The sequence below is a fragment of the Aquarana catesbeiana genome, linkage group LG11 (assembly GCF_042186555.1).
Source record: "Aquarana catesbeiana isolate 2022-GZ linkage group LG11, ASM4218655v1, whole genome shotgun sequence".
Taxonomy (NCBI): domain Eukaryota; kingdom Metazoa; phylum Chordata; class Amphibia; order Anura; family Ranidae; genus Aquarana; species Aquarana catesbeiana.
The window spans coordinates 264,866,021-264,884,370 of NC_133334.1; the positions used below are offsets into that span (position 1 = coordinate 264,866,021).

The 18,350-nt window shown below is 42.6% G+C and overlaps 1 protein-coding gene across 1 annotated transcript in view; it reads right to left on the reverse strand.

The window, feature by feature from the left end:
* Positions 1–18,350, reverse strand: part of TDRD12 (tudor domain containing 12) — a 101,109-nt gene that overhangs the window by 37,521 nt on the left and 45,238 nt on the right. Inside the window, exons 16-20 of the mRNA XM_073603895.1 lie at positions 11,977–12,165; positions 8,877–9,005; positions 7,169–7,286; positions 5,119–5,258; positions 255–475 (exon numbers count right to left, since the gene is read on the reverse strand). Coding sequence (XP_073459996.1) covers positions 255–475; positions 5,119–5,258; positions 7,169–7,286; positions 8,877–9,005; positions 11,977–12,165 — 797 coding nt within the window. The remainder of the gene's footprint in view (positions 1–254; positions 476–5,118; positions 5,259–7,168; positions 7,287–8,876; positions 9,006–11,976; positions 12,166–18,350) is intronic.

Sequence of the window (18,350 nt, forward strand, 5' to 3'; positions counted from 1 at the left end):
CTGAGCCAAGGAAAAGAGAGAGAGAGAGAGAGAGAGAGAGAGAGAGAGAGAGAGAGAGAGAGAGAGAGAGAGAGAGAGAGAGACGAAACAGCCTGGGGAGGAGTTAAACTGAACCCTTAAAAAGGCAGCGATTATATTTCAGGTCCTGCTCTGTTCTCTAGGGACGGCAAGGGAAACACTTTGTGCGACGGTATATAAAATACTTGATCAGGCATGAAAACATTCCCTCCTAACCGCACATATGCTGCACTCACATGCAATAGCCTAAACGTTTGAGATGTGGACAAAGTTCTTGATTCGATTTTAGCTCTTCTTTGGCTTGCTGGATTCCCTCGGTAAGGTCTATGAGTTCTAGCGGGATTTTGGCCTGAGCCTGCTGTAAAGAATTCAGCACATCAACTGCATGCCGGGCGTGCTTATCTGTCATCAGCAGAATAGACTTGGCTCTGAAGCAATCCTGCTCCTGTCTGGTGACCTGGAACAATTAAGAAGAGTTAGGATAGAGGGAGCCCATACATGGCCCAGGAGAAAAACAACATTATACAGTTCTGACCGTGACTAGTGATAACCTGGCTCAGAAGAGGTAAGAAGAAAGGAGATGATGACTACTTCCAACCCTGGATCACTGAATGACCAATCCTAACTCATTCCCTTCTTCCTACGCAGAAGGGAATGATGCTCTCAGCACATCTGTTTGCTGAATTAGAAAGAATGTGATGGGTACCAGCAGCGCAGAATTCCCGCAGACCCCTTCCTACCCATCATCCTTTATGTCATAGATGCCAATCTAGAGCTCTTTAGGTTTCTCCATCAAAATCTCTGCATACCTTTTAGAACATTTCAAATCTATGACCAGTTATCCTCAATGCACCTCAACTACTGCAAGCAAAGCTACAGGCATATACTCTTATGCCGCATACACACGGTTGTAATTTCCGACAAGAAATGTTCGATGGGAGCTTGTTGGTGGAAATTCCGACCGTGTGTAGGCTCCATCGGAAATTTTTCGTCGGAATTTCCGACAAACAAAATTTGAGATCTGGATCTCAAAATTTTCCGACAACAAAATCCGTTGTCGTAAATTCCGATCGTGTGTACACAATTCCGACGCACAAAGTTCCACGCATGCTCGGAATCAAGCAGAAGAGCCACACTGGCTACTGAACTTAATTTTTCTCGGCTCGTCATACGTGTTGTACGTCACCGTGTTCTTGGCGATCTGAATTTCTGACAAGATGTGTGATCGTGTGTATGCAAGACAAGTTTGAGCCAAAAAAAAACATGGATTTTGTTGTCGGAATGTGCGATCGTGTGTACAGGGCATTAGACTTGGCCTTTCTCCAATTACTAGGTAAAAAGATCACACTATTCACTATAAATCCTGTGCTTGTTAAGTTCAACAGGAATGGCATTTTTCTTTGATGTATTTTGCCTTCTTTTGAGTTCTATCACACTACTGCATAAAGTTACATACAGTAGTTAGTCTGGTTGAAAAAAAATACACAAGTCCATCTAGTTCAACCAATAGAAAAAAAACAAAATCATACAATCCTATACCCACAATTGATCCAGAGGAAGAGAAAAAAAAAAAAACAGCACAACACAATCCAATATGCTCCAGCAGGGGAAAAAAACCTTCCTGATCCCCAAAGAGGCAATCAGATATTCCCTGGATCAACTTTACCTATAAATATTAGTATCTATTTAAATGATGTGTATCTAGAAAATACTACAGGCCTTTTTAAAACAATCTACTGAGCTGGACAGAATCAGCTCTTAAAGGAGGTCTATTCCACATTTTCACAGCTCTTAACTGTGAAGAAGCCTTTCCGTATTTGGAGATTAAATCTCTTTTCCTCTAGACGTAAAAAAAAAAAAGAGTACCCCCTTGTCCTCTGTGATGACCTTAAAGTGAGCAACTCAACACCAAGTTCACTATATGGACCAATTATGTATTTTTACGCTGTTATTTTTACGTTATTTTTTTTACGTTATTGTGTGTTGTACGTTATTTTTATGTTGATCATATCCCCGTTAATCTCTTCTTCTCAAGAGAGAATACATTTAGTTCCTCTAATCTTTCCTCTTAGCTGAGCTCCTCCATGCCTCTCATCAGTTTGGTTGCTCTTCACTGCGCTTTCTCCAGTTCCCCGATATCCTTTTTGAGAACTGGTGCCCAAAACTGAACTGCATATTCCAGATGAGGTCTTACTATAGATCTGTACAGGGGGACAAAATGATATCTCTCTCTCTCTGGAGTCCATACCTCCCTTAATACAAGAAAGGACTTTGCATGCTATTATTAACCGGTTCAATAGAGGGCATTTTCACCCCCTTCCTTCCCTGGCCAATTTCTAGTTTTCAGCGCTGTCGCACTTTAAACGACAATTGCGCAGTCGTGCAACGTTGTACCCAAAAAAAATTGACGTTCTTTTTTCCCCACAAACAGAGCTTTCTTTTGGTGGTATTTAATCACCTCTGCGGTCTTTATTTTTTGCGCTATAAACAAAAGAGCGACAATTTTGAAAAAAAAAACACAATATTTTTTACTTTTTGCTATAATAAATATCCCAATTTTTCTTTTTAAAAACAAATTTTTTCCTCAGTTTAGGCCGATATGTATTCTTCGACATATTTTTGGTAAAAAAAAAATCGCAATAAGCGTATATTGATTGGTTTGAGCAAAAGTTATAGCGTCTACAAAATACAGGATAGATTTATGGCATTTTTTAAAAAAAAATATTTATTTTTTTTAGCGGCGATCGCCATTTTTTTCCGTGACTGCGACATTATGGCGGACACATCAGACACTTTTGACACATTTTTGGGACCATTCACATTTATACAGCGATCAATGCTATAACATTGCATTGATTACTGTGTAAATGTGACAGGCAGTGAAGGGGTTAACCACTAGGGGGCGGGGAGGGGTTAATATGTTTCCTAGGGAATGCTTCTAACTGTAGGGGGAGGGGACGTACAAGGGGAGGAGACCGATCAGTGTTCCTCCGTTCTGGGAGCACAGATCGCTCTCCTCTCACCTGACAGACTGTGGATCTGTGTGTTTACACACACAGATCCACGGTCCGGCCCGGTTAACGGGCAATCGCGTGTGCCCGGCGGACATCGCGGCCACCGGGCACACGCACCGGGTCCCGAGCAACGCAGCGGGCGCGCGCGCCCCCTAGACGGCCGGGAATCCCAGGACGTCATATGACGTCCACCCAAGATGGGAGATCCCATCCCAGGACGTCATATGACTATATATAGGTAGGGAAGTGGTTAAGCCTATGGTCTACCACATGGGTAGGCAACCTCGGCCCTCCAGCTGTGGTGAAACTACAAATCCCATCATGCCTTTGCCTCTAGGAGTCATGCCTTTGATTGTCAGGGTCTTGCAATGTCTCATGGGACATGTAGTTTCAAAACAGCTGGAGGGCCGAGATTGCCTACCCCTGGTCTATAAGCACACCCAGATCCTTCTCCACCATTTATTCCCCCAATTGTACTCCTCCTAGGATGTATGATGCATGCATATTCTTAGCCTTCAGGTGCATACCTTTACATTTATCAAAATTAAACCTCATTTGCCACATAGTTGCCCAATGAAATAAGGCCCATGGTCTATATCCAGCCCGCTACAAGATTTGATCCAGCCCGCAGCTAGGGTCAGTGGAGTAGCCCCAGTGTGCACAGATTGAGGTGAGCAGAGTCTGCCTATACTCTGTTTCAAACCCCCCCCCCAATTCACAAACAGACTCTGTAAGGGGGTACACTGATGGGAACCCTGATGTAACAGGGAGTCTGCTGAGGATTTTGATGTATGGATTTTTTTTTCAGCCTGTAAATATTTGTAAAATATACAATGTGGACATCATACTGAAAAGTTTGGAGACCCCTAAGGTAGAAGAATAAGAAGAAATACTTCTCTTATTTCTCGCTTCTGCAGGGTTCCTCCAGAGCTGCAACTGGTTCACAGCAGCTGCATCTTAAAGCTGAGACCACCCTCAGTCGCACTTCAGCTTCCTCAACATACAATACAGTTAAAGCCCCCTATATTGTAGGCGATGGTGCAAATGCTCCGCCCACAGACCAGCGCTTCAGGTAGAGGAGCAGAGCTCTGGAGCCACTTGGAGCAGGTTGACAGGTAAGCGACAGAGCCTGTACTGTACACCTCTAAACATAATAAGCATTTAACTCAGAGGACCCCACTGCAAAGGTGAATTTAGGATATTCTAAACTGGGTTTAAGGGTGAACTCTGGTCACATTTTTCTTTCTCTTATTGAGGGGCTGTGCCTGCACTGCATGGGTTAACTGCTTACTTTGTCTAGGGGTGAACACAGAGCCATCACTCACCCAATCCTTCAGAAAATGTTCCTCCACATCCAACGGTGGACTGTTGCTGACGTCTTCACGTCCAGAGCTGGTCTAAGGATATGATGACGTCAGGAACAGTCCACCACACAAGACTGCTGGACTGCGGGGGGGCCGTGATAGTAGAGGGGACTGTTCCTGCGCTGGGAGGATCAAAGGACTAGGGGGTTATATAGCTCCACTCTTAGAAACCCCTAGACAAAATTGAGCAGTTAACCTATTCAGAGCGGGCACAGCCCCCCTGCATGGCTACCTGCTCCGCTTTAAGAGACACTGTCACCTTGACCGTTCAGAGCAAAGTGACAAGGTTCTCGGCAAAATTCCTTATCTTACCAACCCACTTATATTTACTTGGTGAGGTCTCCCCCACTGCTTTTATGTCCATCACAGCTGACAATACGAGCTCCTGGGTATGGAGGAGTATGTGGCCTCTTACCCAGTGAGAGGGCTCTGGCCTAGTAGCCAAGGACAGGGGAAGAGCAGGCAAGGTGAGTATCAGGGAGTTGAGGTGTTAATTGCAGAGACACAAGGTGAAAGTGTCTCTATGATAACATGGATAGTGCAAGGACAGAAAGAAAGCCTTGTGATCTTTCGCTATTTTCTCCAATCAACATAAAAATCTGATTACTTTTAAAGAGAAGCTCATTCAGAAATCCAAAAAAAAAAAAAAATCCTAAGCTTTACCTAAATAAAAATGCTACACAAGAGATCACAAACCCAGATCACATGGTGTGCAGTCTTACCTTATCCATTTTACTCTGAATGTAATCCAGCAAAGAAAAGAGCCGTTTGTTTAACACATCAGTATTTTGTGGAAAACTGTAGTGGATTATGCATGTGGCATCAGTAATATCAAGAATGGGAGCATAGTCATCGGTAACCACTGCAAACAGAAGCATAAGGATCAAGAAAAGAGGCACATATATGATATGCAGATATGGAAAAATAAAACGGACACTAATTTCCCTTGCTCCATTTTTATGTAATGGGACCAAAGAGGCAGTAGAGGCAGACCAGGGGATCAATATAGTAGTTCTGTTTCTGTACATCTACCCATCATCCTTCCATCAAGCCCAACTCAGGGCAGCAATAATGAAAATATTTAACCTTGGATTATACCGTCACCTGAATGACCCTATGCTTGAAGCTGACATCAGATGAGGCTGCAACGTTCACCAGGTAGAACTTAGAGACTAGGACTAGGAGGTAGCCTTACAAATCTGTGAAACTGATGCTTCATGACAAAAAGCCCAAGAAACACTCACAAATCTAGAAAGGGCATCCTTTTGGGGTCTTTATGTGATGACAATAAGGTAATGAATCTTTTGTAAAGAAGCAGTGGCTGGGATATAGACTCACAGCCTGGACCGCATCTAAGCCAAGAGAGAGAAACTTAATTTTGGTAAACCAGAGCTATTTAGAGGGACAGTTCTGGTTAAGGTGAAAGACAGAAACTACCTTAGGCAAGAGTGGAAGTCATGGGCCTCAACATCACCTTGTCCTTAGGCAAAACCAAAAAATAGTTCACTGCAAGATAAGGCTGCCAGCTCAGGCACTCGCCTTGCAAAAGTTATGGCTAGAAGTAAAACCACCTTGTGGTTAGAGTAGAGAGTGAAATGTCTCCAATGGGTTCAAACTGCAGATTCTGGTGTGCAGAGAGGACCAGATTCAGGTCCCATGGAGTAACTGGGGAAGCTATTTGGGAGACTCCCTGTACGAGGGTCTTATGTGGCTAACAGTCTTTGAAAAAGGACAGAAAGGCCAGAAACTTGACCCTTAAGGCTCGATTCACACAGGGGCAACACGACTTCAGCGCGACTTTGCACGGCGACTTCAACGCGGCTTCAGCGCGACTTTAATCAATTTACAACGCGACTTCAAGCCGCCTCCAGGACAGGTGACTTTGGCTGTGGCCAATCACAGAATAATCAGCTCTCTGGGAGGGAGGGGTTTGCCTGGGCAAACTAATTTTTTTAACTGTAAAGTCGCTTCAGTATAGATGGAGATCCGACTTGGAGGCGACTTCCATTGAATTGAATGGTACAAGTCGCCTAGAAGTCGGATCCAAGTAGTACAAGGAGTACGCTCTGAAGTCGGAGCGACTTCAGTAGTGTCAATTAAGACGCTCCCATTAACTGTAATGTAAATCTCTTCTTGGGGCAACTTGGGGGCTTACAAGTCGGATCCCAAGTCGTCCTAGGGTGAACCGACCCTTACAGTGCTGAGAGCCAAGAGCTGGTCAGGACCTGCTGCAGGAAAGAGAGGATTCATCCTATGGAGAAACTCTCATGGTGGAACCCTGTGAGTCGCACCAGGGATGTATGCCTTCCATGTCCAATTATACACCTTGCAGGAAGTAGATTCCATAGCTTTTGGCAACAAATAGGTCAGTCTAATACAGAAGAGCACAAGAAAAGACATGTATCCTCCTGGCGAGCTGGTGAATGGAGAAGGAGTTATATTATATATCTTGGGCTGGCCTACAGTTTTGTTTGCAAATGTCTAATCCTCCTGTAGGTGGCAGCGTAATCCAAAAGGTTAAGACTTCCAGCGTCCCTTAAAGCAGTGGTCATCAACCCTGTCCTCAGGGCCCACTAACAGGCCAGGTTTGCAAGATAACTGAAATGCATCACAGGTGATATCATTTGCTGCTCAGTGATTGTAGTATTCTAGTCTGCATCTCCCCAAGGTAATACATAAAACTTGGCCTGTTAGTGGGCCCTGGGGACAGGCTTGATGACCACTGCATTAAAGGATGAGACAGAATGAACATTCAAGCAGCACCTGACCTACCCAGGGCCAGCACTGTTCCACGACTGAAAACCTTCTTCCACTGTTCCAAAATGTAGGTGAAGTTGTACACTTCTTTCCTGTGCAGCAACAGATTGTAGGTGGGACCGGTCTGCACAACCTAAAATGAAAAAAAAGAAAAAAAAAAAAGCAGAACTTTACTCTCTCAATCAACATGAACTATTTGTAATAGTTTTTCTGCTAGCAATAGTAAATAGGAAGGTGTATTACTATATTTACTTGTAGCAAACATTATTTCTTCAGTTGCGTCCTGCTTTCTGGCCTAGGCCAAAATGATGTCGTAGATCCCCGGAAATCTTCATGGGCATTTTTTTTCCTTCATCGGGAGAAGGGGGCTTTCTCAGCCAAGCACACCCTCCTGCCTGAGAAAAGGGCAGATGGATTCCAGGAAGTAAATGCTACATGAATCATCTGCCCTTACTCAAAATGGTCGCAGCTAGAAATGCTAGGGGATGTTTTTCAAAGCAATTTCTCAACAAAATAAAGCATGGAGACATGGATGGATGGTTGAGTTTGCTTTAAATACTAAAAATTAATTTAACAGCATTTTCAGGTTGTGAAGCTCAGATGCAGTTTAAAGCGGTAGTAAACAAAAAGAACCTGCAAGACAGTAGTATAATGTGCTAGTATGCACATTATGAAATACTTACCTGGCAGAAAAAAAATGTTTTACTATCCAAAGTTAAAAAACAGCAAAGGCAGAAGATTTAAAGCGGAGTTCCAACCACATATATGAATTTTTTTTTTTTTACTCTATCTGTTACTATCATATAATGCTAATGTTGCATTCGTTAGGCTGGTAACTAGCGCCGCTTTTGTTAGCATTTTATTTAAAAAAAAGTACCTTATATTCCTCCTGCTTGGGCATTCCCATGTTGCTTGTAGGCAGGCGAAGCCCACAAGCATAAACTTCTGGGTTTACGATGCTGCTGAATAACCAGCATGCACCGCCCGTTCTTGCGCATGCGCAGTAAGCACACGTCGCGTCAATGAGAGCCCTCGGCGCTGCCCACTGACCCCTGGGAAAGAATGACACACATCTCCCAGGAGCCCTAGCGAGCACAGGCGCCGAGGGAAATGGCGTAAATCACAGCGGAGCTGAAGAGGCAGAATACAGGAGACCCCATAGCAACAGTGAAGGGGTGAGTAAAAAAAAAAAAAAAAAAATGTCCTTTTGTTGTTGCTGAAGGATTATGATGTTTATTTCTGTAAAGTCAATTTTATGGGTGGAAATTCGCTTTAATAGATGGGAAGATGAAAAAATGACTGAAGTTCCACTTTAAGGTTACACTATTAGATTTGCATTTCCAAAGATCTGTCATTTTCTAGATCCCGTTGTACACTTTCAGTCTCTCTCAGGTTTTATTTTTAAAATGACCAAGCCGAGGAGTAGGTAGCAGTGAATGTTCTTCTGTAGCTATGGGAAGCTAGATGGTGGATGACGGAGTGGCCAGTGCGATTTGAAAATACACAAGAGCATAGGGATCTCCTTTGTGTTGAGATCAGAGGATTGGTAACAGGCTACACATCTGTGGTGGAGGAATCACAGTGCTCATGGAGTGTCTGCCGATACAAAAATTGTTCAGTACATGTATGGCCTGTTATAGGATGAACCAGTGAAGCGTTGTTCATCATCCTGGCAAGAAATGCTGGCTGCAAAGCTGAGCGCTAAGAATGTATATGCCCTTACCTTGTGTACGAGTTCGGCCTCTTCATCAGAACTAGTGAAGATGAGAATTTTCTGTGTATTGACTGGCGTGAAATCCAAACACTGCAGCAACACCGACATCTTCTCACAGTCTAAACACAAGTGCAATATCTAAGCGAGAAACAGAGATATATACGATAACTGTCGGTGGGCCAATGTCTACTGCTCATTCCTCTGGCAGTCATCTGCTTCCAGCACCTTCATAAGTAGCTAGGAGGTTGACTATGTGATTAGAGCTGCCCGGACAATTTTTTTATTTTTTATTTTTTAACTTTTTATTTTAATAATGATTTAAGAAAAAATAAAAATACAGGTACAATAGACATTGCATATCATCAACATGCACCATGTGAAATTTAGATTGAGAAGTCAGTGTAGGAACACCAACACAGTTCCAACCAGTAGATTAAACAATACCAGTATATGAATTGTATATTAATAATATCAACAACGCTTAGAGCTCATGCACACTGCAGCTCGAAAAAAAAAAAAAAGTTGGTTTTACAGGCATCTGAGCTTTTTTTTTCAGCGTGAAGAAGCTTGTGCTTTTTTGTGCTCTTGTGCATGTATTTATTGAGCTTCTTTAAGCTTTTTTTGAGCATAAGCTTTTTTTTCACAAACCCTCCAAGATAGTAATTTCCTAACTACTGTGTTAACAAAATGAAAAGCTGGAACAAATTTTTTGGAGCTTTTTTTTTTTTTTTTTTTTAGCTTTTTGGGTCACTAGCTCCTCTCAAAAAATGTGAGTTTGGTGGGGGGGCATATACCTAAAAAAGCCTGAAAAAGACAAAGTGTGCATAGACACATTGGTGTTGATTTACTACAGGCAAATCCACTTTGCACTACAAGTGCAGGCGCTTTATATCTGAGGGGAAGATCTGAAATGAGGGGGGAAGCTCTGCTGATTTTATCATCCAATCACGTACAAGCAAAAATGCTGTTTTTTTATTTTCCTTGCATGTCCCCCTCAGATCTACAGCGACTGCACATCCAAGTGCACTTCCACTTGTAGTGCAAAGTGGTTTTACCACATTTTGGTATGTTACAGCCTTATTCCAAAATTGATTCAATTCATTATTTTCCTCAAAATTCTACAAAAAATACCCCATAATGATAACCTGAAAGAAGTTAGTTTAAAATCTTTGCAAATTTATTAAATATAAATAACAAAAAAAAAATCCCATGTACATAAGTATTCACAGCCACGACACTCAAAATTGAGGTACATCCTGTTTCCACTGATCATCGTTGAGATGTTTCTGCAACTTGATAAAGTCCACCTGTGGTAAATTCAGTTGATTGGACATGATTTGGAAAGGCACACACCTGTCTATATAAGGTCCCACAGTTAACAGTGCATGTCAGAGCACAAACCAAGCCATGAAGGCTAAGAAATTTTCTGTAGACCTCCAAGACAGGACTGTATTGAGGCACAGATCTGGGGAAGGGTACAGAAAAATTTCTGCAGCATTGAAGGTCCCAATAAACACAGTGGCCTGCATCATTCATAATGGAAAAAGTTTGGAACTACCAGGACTCTTCCTAGAGCGGGCCTCCCGGCCAAACTGAAGGCTCAGGGGAGAATAGCCTTAGTCAGGGAGGTGACCAAGAACCTCATGGTCTCTCTGACGGCGTTTCTCTGTGGAGAGAGGAGAACCTTCCAGAGAACAACCATCTATGTAGCACTCCACCAATCAGTCCTGTATGGTAGAGTGGCCAGACGGAAGCCACTCCTCAGTAAAAGGCACAGGACAACCTGCCTGGAGTTTGCCAAAAAGCACCTTAAGGACTCTCAGACCACGAGAAACAAAATTCTCAGGTCAATGAAACAAAGATTAAAGTCTTTAACCAGGCACCGCTCATCACCTGGCCAATACCAATCCTACAGTGAAGCATGGTGGTGGCAGCATCATGCTGTGGGGATGTTTTTCAGTGGCAGGAAGTGGGAGACTTGTCAAGATTGAGGGAAAGATGAATGCAGCAATGTCCAGAGACATCCTTGATGAAAACCTGCTCCAGAGCACTCTGGACCTCAGACTGGAGCGAAGGTTCATCTTCCAACAGGACAACATCCCTAAGCACACAGCCAAGATAACAAAGGAATGTCTACAGGGAAACTCTATGAGTGGCCCAGCCAGAGCCCAGACTTGAACCCAATTGAACATCTCTGGAGAGATATGAAAATAGCTGTGCACTGACGCTCCCATCCAACCTGATGGAGCTTGAGAGGTCCTGCAAAGAAAAATGGAAGAAACTGTCCAAAATCAGGTGTGCCAAGCTTGTAGCATCATACTCAAAAGGACTTGAGGCTGTAATTGGTGCCAAAGGAGCTTCACCAAAGTATTGTGCAAAGGCTGTGAATACTAGTGTACCTGGGATTTTTTTCCTTTTTTATTTTTAATAAAATTGCAAAGATTTCAAACAAACTTCTTTCACGTTGCCATTATGGGGTATTGTTTGTAGAATTTTGAGGAAAATAATGAATTTAATCCATTTTGAAATAAGGCTGTAATATAACAAAATGTGGAAAAGTGAAGCGATGTGAATACTTTCCGGATGCACTGTATGACGTTTGATTTAAAAAAAATTAAGGGTTGGGGTTCTTTATTTTCATTTAATTATGGCATTTAAGTAGAAAAACGCTCAAAAACATGCAACATAACACACTAAATTGCACTAAAAACACTTTTAAAAAAATGAACCAATCTGCCCAATTTGAGCTGCAAAAAAAGCTCCAGAACTTTTTTGAGCTTCAGGCGACTTGTAGTGGAGATGTGAACCGTCTCCATAGAGAATAATTAATTTTTTTCTCCTCCGGTATTTTAGAGCTTCAAGCTACAAACAAGTTGTGAATGAGACCTAAAGAGACATGTGGACTGTGACATTCATTAGTATCGATGGGGCTTCTAAGGTCAAAGCAGCATCACAGGGAAAAGTCTCAAAAGATATTTGGTGGTAAGGGAACATACCACATAACATCTACAGTATTACTTACACAGTTGTGTACGTTTCCTTATTCCTCACTTTGTGTAAATGGTTATCATTACAAACATACATGTACTTTTTACATGGCTTTCTGTACCTGTTGGACATTAGCAAAGACTGCTGCCTGCTCCATCCTGGTGATGATAACTTGTGGGCAGGATGTATAATTTAATAACGATTCCATATCCTGATGCCACGCGTTTCCAATTGCAACAACCTGCTGAGAAGTATCATCTCTAGTTTCCACAGACACTGTTTTCTTATAGGCTTCCAGTATGGCCGACATCTGGAAAGAAGACAACAGTTACTATGTGGACCAAAAGAAAAAAGTTTTGCCATAATCAGACCCTTGGTAGGCCTGAAGGTGTGGAGCTTCCCAGACATCCCATTTAACTACAAACACAATGACATTGTTACATAGTAGGTGAGGTCGAAAAAAAGACACGAGTCCAACCTATGTGTATAATTATATGTCAGTATTACCTTGTATATCCCTGTATGTTACGGTCGTTCAGGTGTTTATCTAATAGTTTATTGAAATCATCGATGCTCCCCGCTGAGACCACCGTCTGTGGAAGGGAATTCCACATCCTTGCTGCTCTTACAGTAAAGAACCCTCTACGTAGTTTAAGGTTAACCACTTCCCTACCCACATATAGTCATATGACGTCCTGGGATGGGATCTCCCATCCTGGGTGGACGTCATATGACGTCCTGGGATTCCCGGCCGTCTAGGGGGTGCGCGCACGCCGCGTTGCTCGGGACCCGCTGCGTGTGCCCGGCGGCCGCGATGACCGCCGGGCACACGCGATTGCCCGTTAACCGGGCCGGACCGTGGATCTGTGTGTGTAAACACACAGATCCACAGCCTGTCAGGTGAGAGGAGAGCGATCTGTGTTCCCAGAACGGAGGAACACTGATCGGTCTCCTCCCCTTGTACGTCCCCTCCCCCTGCAGTTAGAAGCATTCCCTAGGAAACATATTAACCCCTCCCCGCCCCCTAGTGGTTAACCCCTTCACTGCCTGTCACATTTACACAGTAATCAATGCAATTTTATAGCATTGATCACTGTATAAATGTGAATGGTCCCAAAAATGTGTCAAAAGTGTCCGATGTGTCCTCCATAAAGTCGCAGTCACGAAAAAAAATTGCGATCGCCGCTAAAAAAAATAAATATATATTTTCTTTTTAAAAATGAAATAAATCTATCCCGTATTTTGTAGACGCTATAACTTTTTTGCAAACCAATCAATATACGCTTATTGTGATTTTTTTAACCAAAAATATGTAGAAGAATACGGAAAAAATTTGTTTTTAAAAAAAAAAAAAAATTGGGATATTTATTATAGCAAAAAGTAAAAAATATTGTGTTTTTTTCAAAATTGTTGCTCTTCTTTTGTTTATAGCGCAAAAAATAAAAACCGCAGAGGCGATCAAATACCACCAAAAGAAAGCTCTATTTGTGGGGAAAAAAGGACGTCAATTTTTTTTGGGTACAACATTGCACGACCGCGCAATTGTCGTTTAAAGTGCGACAGCGCTGAAAAATAAAAATTGGCCAGGGAAGGAAGGGAGTGAAAATGCCCTGTATTGAACCGGTTAAACCTCTTTTCTTCTAATTTTAATAAGTGGCCACAAGTCTTGTTAAATTACCTTCCACAAAAAAGTTTTATCGCTATTGTGAGGTCACCAGTACGGTATTTGTAAATTGAAATCATATCCCCTCAAGCGTCTTTTCTCCACAGAGAATAAGTTCAGTGCTCGCAACCTTTCCTCATAACTAAGATCCTCCAGACCCTTTATTAGCTTTGTTGCCCTTCTTTGTACTCGCTCCATTTCCAGTACATCCTTCCTGAGGACTGGTGCCCAGAACTGGACAGCATACTCCAGGTGCGGCCGGACCAGAGTCTTGTAGAGTGGGAGAATTATCGTTTTATCTCTGGAATTAATCCCCATTTTAAATGCCAATATTCTGTTTGCTTTGTTAGCAGCAGCTTGGCATTGCATGCCATTGCTGAGCCTATCATCTACTAGGACCCCCAGGTCCTTTTCCATCCCAGATTCCCCCAGAGGTTCTTCCCCCAGTGTATACATAACGTGTTACAGCGCAAAGCTGGCAAGTCTTCAACCTGTGGTGAATTCTAGGGACTTGATGTAGAACAAGCAAACATTCACCATTCCAGTAACTAGGATACTGACACTCATATGAATATATTTTTGCAGAAATGGATAAAAGTCAGAATTGGGCCCTAGGTAGCAGCTTCAGCCTCCCATACCTTTGATTGGCATTGATAAGGATTGCAGAGGCACAGGGAAGCCACCCAATTTCCATTTACTGTAGGGACATAGCTAGTAAAAAAAAATAAATAAATAAACCTGCACGGTTTAGGAGACATTTACCAAATACGCTTGCGCCAACGTCATCGGCGCACGCGCACTGAAGAAACAGTTCGCTCGTGCCGTTTCTTCAGCAGCTGTGCCGTGACCGGCGGCTCCTGCACGTATGTGCGGGAGTGACGTCATCGTGGCTTCGGCCAATTACAGTGCCAGAGCCCACAAACCCGGGAATAATTCCAGTAGACATGTCACCGGTCACAGCAGTGTACGGGGACTGCTGCAGCATCGATCTAAGGTAAGTATTCCATAATGAGCTAGTATGTGATGCATACTAGCTCATTATGCCTTTGTCTTACAGGGTTTGGTTTTTTTTTTGTTTTTTATTCGGGTTTACAACCACTTTAAGATTAAAGCCTCGTACACACGATCGGATTTTCCGACAGGAATTGTGTGTTGACAGACTGTTGGCGGAAAATTCTACCGTTTGTACGCTCCATCGGACAATTGTCGGATTTTCCGCGGACAAATGTTGGATGGCAGGCTTTAAAATTTTCCGCGGACAACGGTCTGTTGTCAGATTTTCCGATCGTGTGTGCACAAGTCCGTCAGACAAAAGTCCAAAGTACAAACACGCATGCTCGGAATCAATGCTCACCAAACACAACATTAGCAGAAGGTGCCCAAAGGGTGGCGCTAAAGAGCTGAAAAACCACATAGTACGTCACTACGTTCGTGTTTGTTGGCCGACAATTGTGTGCCGTTTGTAAGCATGCAAGACAAGTTCCTGGCACACGCCCTTCGGACAAAAGTACAACGCTTTGTCTGCTGGAAATCCAATCATGTGTACAAGGCTTAAGTGTCTATATCTTGTCCATATTATCTACCAAGTATGGACTTGAGCAAATGGTTAATAGTTAGAATGACATGCCCGTAGGTGTGAGGAAGTGAATGCTTACCGCATCTTTGTTAACCTTGTGAGGACTACTCACATTTACCTTTCATTATTATAGACCCTGCTAACTGCCTCTTGCTGTGTGCACCCCCCCATGTCCACCTCTATTCGACCTGGCGGTCCCCCGTTTCGAGTCTCTGTTCGGCTGTGTGTCCTGTTCTACTGACATATATCATTTATGATATATTTTACTTATTTAGCTCCAGAAGAAGCGATTCTCAAAGCGCGAAGCTAGTCAAGCAAGTTTTTGGAGTCTTTGAAAAGCAGAACCGACATCTTGTCAACTGGCCTTATTAACCCCTGATCTACTATTGTAGGGTTGTACCCTCCCAGGTTGTTATATATTTGACCTCATCGGGGGTTTTGTTTTTAACCAGATTTTCTTCTGGCCAGCTTCAGCCCATTGAGTCCAGCTGGACTTTAGGCCGCTGTGTGGCCACTGAGACACTTCTTAGCCACTTGCACCAATTTATATGTTTTTTTATAAATGTCTATGTCTTCAAATATTTTTAATTAATAAAAAATCGTTAACCCTTTTTAAAATATGCCTATAAAGTCCATTCTTTTCTATTTGTTAATGGCTCAGACTCTCCAATAGGACGTGGCATAGTATACCCTATTGTACTGTCCACAGTGTCACTCTGTGGGAACAGTTTTTTCTATTTTCTTGTGTCCAAATATTTATGGACATAACTGTATTTTGATGCTTCGTGAACAACTTGCCTACTGGGCACTTTTACCCTCTTCCTGCCTAGGCCAATTTTCAGCTTTCAGCGCTGTCACACTTTGAATGACAATTGCACGATCATGCAACGCTGTACCCATATGAAATTTGTATCATTTTTTACACACAAATAGAGCTTTCTTTTGGTGGTATTTAATCACCACTGGGTTTTATTTTTTGCTAAACAAACGAAAAAAGACAGAAAATTTTGAAAACAAAAACAAAAAAACATTTTTCATAATTTGGTATAAAATTTTGCAAACAGGTAATTTTTCTCCTTCACGAATGTGCGATGAGGCTGCACTGATGGGCGACACTGATGAGGAGGCACTGATTGGCAGCACTGGTGGGTACTGATTGGCAGCACTGGTGGGCACTGTTTGGACTGCACTGATAAGGACACTGATAATCAGGACACCGATAATCAGTGCCTTGATTATCAGTGCACATGTCCCTAAAACAAGCCAGTTAACAGCTCTCTTCTTCTCTCCTCATGCTGTGAGCGTGAGGAGAGAAAAGCCAATAACAGGCTTGTGTTAACATCCTGTGATCAGCTGTCATTGACTGACAGCTGATCACATGGTAAAGGGCCACTGCAATTGGGCCTTTATCCCGATCTGTGTTCAGCTAAATCCGAAGGACTCTGCATTTACAGAGCACGCCACCCGTGCGTCGCGGGGGGGGGGGGGGGAGGTCGCAGGGCGTTGCGATCATGGGAGGACGTCCATGGACGCCCTCCAAGCATCGAAAGCCCACGCTCTAGCCATTATTCGGCTATAGCGTGGGCGGCAATCGGTTAAAACGCGTTCTGCAGATGAAACCAGATAGCTGTCTTCTTTACTATTTTAGCATAATTATAGCATAGCAAATGGTGTTCTGTAAGAATCGAAGAGCCACGCACTCTGTACAATGCTGTAGTAGCTAATAGTATTTTGTTGAATCCAACTGGAATTTTTCTGTAATGCTGAAGATGTTTCATAGTAATCTAAACCGTTTCTTCAGTTCTTGGATAAGCTACAGATGTCTTCCACAACACAGAACAAGTTCAAGTGAATGTGACTAACTACTACCAGCTATACCATGACCTGAATAAATGGGAACGATCAAAGACACAGCACTCTTGTTCCCTTTCAACCCACATATAAAAATCACCATGGCTTTTTACTTATAAGGAAGAATGAGATGACTGCTAAGCGAGGGAACCTTTACTATTCTGCTACCTGCTTGCTGTTGGGTCTGCATACCATGAAAAGAAACTATCTGATAAAGCCTGGGGAATCAAAATATCATGGGGTGGTTGCTTTGTTCTTGGCTTCACAGCCACCTCCTAATCTTGGTCTACAGAATGCGGCTCAGTTCAATCCCTATTGATAAAAGTACACAATGTTCTAGTTCACATATAGAGTGGGAACTAGTTCTCCCCATCAAAGCATTATTTTAGAAAAAACAAGTATATGTGACTGGATTTCATGAGCAAAGAACAAAATCCACGTTCCGGAAGGTTAACAAGGATTGTTTATTCTCAGTGCTGTCAGAGAAAATGAACTGAATGAGAAATTAACACCCCAAAAGCTTCTTATAAAAGTGTCACGAAACCCAAATCATAAAAAACTATCAATAAATAGTGCATTACAGGCTGTTCATACTCACACGGTCTCTATGAGATCCGTTTTTTTATTCTGCTACAAACATGGTTGATCCTGCTGCTCTCTGTCTCCCCCTTCTGTCCATTTCCTCAATTCAGCTAGAGATTTTGCAGCTGTGGTGGCAGCTCTGCACATGCTCAGTTTTCAGTGATTTTCTATGCTGAGCATTTCCTTCCTATCACACCTGAGCAGCCCATGTGACCATACACAGTGGTAAATGACAGCTCACTCCCTCCCACCTTCCCCATGCCCACTAACAAGCTAAAGACAATGAAGGCGTGATATTACATGTAGATTGATGGAGGCTTCACCTCCCTGTTATTCTAAAACACAGGCTGGAGGGACAGGACACAACCTGTGACTGGCAGAAATCCGCCCACACCAGGTTATTGCCAAAAAAATAATAAAAATTTGATTTCAAACATATATTTATTTGTATGACAGTTTATATTGTTTATTTTTACTCTGTATTTTAAAGGCTGATTTTTTTAAATATGTGAACAGAAGCAGAGGACTAGAAGCTCCTCCTGCTTATGTTTCTCTGCAGACAGGCTGGGAGAGACCTGGGTCATGTGACAGCTGGATATCGACTAGGCCAAAGGTACTTAGATGTATTTTTTAATTAAAATAATTACAGTGCCGTCATCCACACACAGAAATAGAAGGGGTAATGTAAATTAAACAGTGTGTGTTTAGTATCACTTCAACTCAGCTAAATACACTCCCAAGTTCATCAAAATAAAATGTGTGCAAAGTCTTTCAGTTCAAAAGCAGCCATATCCAGAGTAGACCCTTGTTTGGGTGGAAGCAA